Genomic DNA, 3,292 nt, shown 5'->3' with positions numbered 1-3,292 from the left:
TATATTCTTTTTTTTTAAAGATTTTTTTAAAAAAAAAATTTATATAATAAATAAATAAAAAAATATTTTTATATTATTATACTAAAAAATAATTGATAAATAAAATATTTTTTTTGATAATTAAAAAAAATATACAAATATAAAATTATTAGAAGCATGAGTAGCCCAGGCCCAACTGACAAACGGGCCAACCCATTGCCCATACAGAAAACCCTAGAGAGTATATATATGAGACGCATAACGTGCCCAACCCATTGCCGAGACAGAGAACCCTAGAGACTTTCTTATCTGCCTCTGCGCCTTCCTCCTCCTCCCTCCAAACCGTGATCTTCGGCGACGCACGCTTCTCTGTCCTGTGAGTTCTCTTCTATTTTCTGCTTGTTATATCTGTCTTTGTCACTGTTATGCTGTAAATTATTATCTGCTTGGCACTCTCTTCTTAGTAGATTTGTATATGCTTCTGTGATTATGTAACTGATCGATGTTATTATTGGTCTTATTCTTTTTATTTATGTTTGTGTTTGTGTTTGTGTTTTAATTTTTATTGATGTTTTTTCAGTTTGTTTTTGTAATGTCAATCCACACATACATTTACCAAATTATTGATGTTATTCTCTTAATTTTCTGAAAAGTATAACTTAGTGTTGATACTCTCTTGTTGCAATTTGAATTTAGGTTTTTTTTAGTTGATCTCTAAGAACGAGTGTTTTATTTTGCCAACAGAGAAAGAGAGATGCAGAACGAGGAGGGACAGATCACTGAGCTCTACATTCCTAGGAAGTGGTAAACACACCTTTCTTCCTAACCTTTCTTCTTTCGCTCACTGATTTTTCTTTAAGAAAATATAATATGTATTTGAAAATTTGAACCTTTATACTGATTTCTGTTATTGTGTTATGGTGTAGCTCTGCAACAAACAGGTTGATAACTGCAAAGGACCATGCGTCAGTTCAGATCAACATTGGTCACTTGGATGAGAGTGGTCTCTACAATAACACCTTCTCCACATTTGCCCTCTGCGGCTTCATTCGCGCTCAGGTTTTTTCTTCTTATTATGATTATGTATTTGTGTTGTATATATTCATATGAAAACTTCGATTTTTTTAGTTGATTTAGGTTTTATTTATTTTGAATCTTGTGTCTTAATTCGTTTAATTGTGTGTTTTTGGTGTAATTTCCTTGGTTGACATTTAATGGCATGTAGATCATGGGAACCCGTCTACTGAGTATTTGTTGGTTTTCTATTGTGGGAGTTGGGAGCATTTTGAATTGAATATGTATTTCTTCTATTGTTAAGCCAAAGATAATAGTAACATGATTTAACTATGACATGGGTTGGATTATCCTGTACTAATGTTTCCTAATCACTGAATCTTATTGACTACTTGTGTGTCTCCTTTATATGTTTGTGGATTTAGGTGGGTTAAGTATGGTGAATTTATTGGGTTATTGAAATTAATGCTGAATTACATTGTATCTTGTATTAAATAGACATTGTCTACTGCCATTGCATGATCTTTCAAGAATTACTATCAAATTAAACTTTTTAACTGGATATCCTTTGGTCTTATATATCATTCATTCTTTGCATTTAGCAATTTTGTTTCATACTTAATGCTATTGTATGTTGGTTGCAGGGTGATGCCGACAGTGCACTAGACCGCTTGTGGCAGAAGAAGAAAGCCGAGAAGCAGCAGTAGAGATGTTCAATGATAGTATTTTTTTATGGACCAAGTTCTTGCTAGAGATGTTTTGAGTATTACTATCTTTATATTGTAGAACTTCTAATTTTTCTGTGGTGCCCTAAACAAAGGTGTTGTTTTTTTATTATTTTCATCAGTGCATTTGAATTATTATTATTATCTACTGTCATGCATAAATTTCTGTTTCTTTAGAACTGTTGCATTATTGTCAATCTATGATGAATGTTTATATTTCATAACATTAATTCAAAACCTTAGTCGTTGAAAATGGTTGTGCTAGTTTCGGTTGTTCTCTTCGTCTATCAATCCTTGATATTTGAATCTTAAGAGGGATGTAAATTAATCGAATTGCCAAGTTTTTGGTGTTACAGAAAAAACATTCGTCATTACAATTTAAATTGCAAAATAATCAATTGATTTACCAAATAAAAATCAAGTAACAAGTTATGCAAGTGGGTAACTAGCATGTTTCATGCTTTATAACTCCTAATTCAGCCCATCCCAAAAATTTGAACGTTAAAAGTGTAACATATGATTTGATCCAATAGTTGGAGTCAAATATATGCCAGTGGGTGAGCCATCAGACCTATATGTGTGGCCATACTAGAAGTGCCCTTCTCACATTCCCCTGTAAAGCCTCTTCATTTTCAGGTATAGCTGTGGATGGCATCAAAGAACGATGAAGGCTTGAGAAAACATCTTTTTCTCTATAATCTTTGGAAACAGTTGCCAATGCACGGGAAGTGAATATCTCACTGACAATTGAAACAACATTGTTCCTCATTGAATTTTCTTCTCTCAGTTGATTAATTAAATCGATGAAATCTTTCACAACATTCCTTTCCTTCACATTCCTATTACTGCCACTGAATTCACCTTCGCGAAAGCAATGTATCTTAAGCTCAACACCATCCATCACAGGATAATTCTGAAAGAGATCTTTGTTTTCTGTTGTTATGATGATCCTACTACCAAGACCAAACCAATCACCTATTCCCATTCCCACTAGAAACTCCAAATGCTTGTCACTGTTAACCCCTTCCAGAACCAGAAGCACTCTCTTATGTTGCAACTCCTGCATGGTTTCCACACCCATATCAGAAAGAAGCTCCTTGTGGAGATTTTCCAAGCCATTAGCGGTGTTTTTCCTTAACTGTTTACTAACATCAACAAGAAAACTTGCCGCTCTGAACTTGTATTTGATCTTATAGTATAGCTCAAATGCAAATGTTGTTATGTAACTTTTGCCTATTTTAGGATCTTCATAAATTCCCACCATACGAACAGTATCACAAGATTCAAGGTTCAAAAGTGGTTCGACCGCTTCAAATTCAGAATCAAATTTATCCAATAGTTGCTTGATCTTTCGATGTTTTGCAAAGACTTGTTCAGCAATCTCACCAATGACCTGAGTTTCATACCTACAAATCATAAATGTACACAAGCTAATAAAACAATAGAGTTACCCTAACGCTTAACATAAAGAAACAAACAAACAATAGAGAGTTGATATGTACATCATCTTTTGTACATAATTTTTTTTTCTATCTTTTACTATATAAAAGATAAACTTTTAATTTTATCTTATC

General features: G+C 33.2%; 2 protein-coding genes across 2 annotated transcripts in view; one reads left to right on the top strand and one right to left on the bottom strand.

Moving 5' to 3' along the window:
• LOC107635611 (40S ribosomal protein S21-2) lies at positions 201-1,762 on the top strand. Its single transcript, XM_016339128.2, has 4 exons — positions 201-355; positions 724-783; positions 906-1,038; positions 1,638-1,762. The coding sequence occupies exons 2-4, from the start codon at positions 734-736 to the stop codon at positions 1,698-1,700; spliced, it is 246 nt and encodes an 81-aa protein (XP_016194614.1). The 5' UTR covers positions 201-355; positions 724-733; the 3' UTR covers positions 1,701-1,762.
• The window catches only part of LOC107637435 (TMV resistance protein N-like), a 2,528-nt gene continuing 1,525 nt past the window's right edge, over positions 2,290-3,292 (bottom strand). The window contains exon 2 of the mRNA XM_016340849.1: positions 2,290-3,124. Coding sequence (XP_016196335.1) covers positions 2,290-3,124 — 835 coding nt within the window. The remainder of the gene's footprint in view (positions 3,125-3,292) is intronic.

Source organism: Arachis ipaensis, chromosome B04 (assembly GCF_000816755.2).
Source record: "Arachis ipaensis cultivar K30076 chromosome B04, Araip1.1, whole genome shotgun sequence".
Lineage (NCBI taxonomy): Eukaryota > Viridiplantae > Streptophyta > Magnoliopsida > Fabales > Fabaceae > Arachis > Arachis ipaensis.
Note: the sequence above shows the minus strand (reverse complement) of the source record. Positions and strands in the feature narration are given on the sequence as shown.

Bases quoted from the DNA above. Each gene is read 5' to 3' on its own strand.
- LOC107635611 (XM_016339128.2), top strand. From the start codon at position 734: ATGCAGAACGAGGAGGGACAGATCACTGAGCTCTACATTCCTAGGAAG. The intron at 784-905 runs GTAAACACACCT...GTTATGGTGTAG, and splicing joins CTCTACATTCCTAGGAAGTG to CTCTGCAACAAACAGGTTGA. The intron at 1,039-1,637 runs GTTTTTTCTTCT...TGTTGGTTGCAG, and splicing joins GCGGCTTCATTCGCGCTCAG to GGTGATGCCGACAGTGCACT.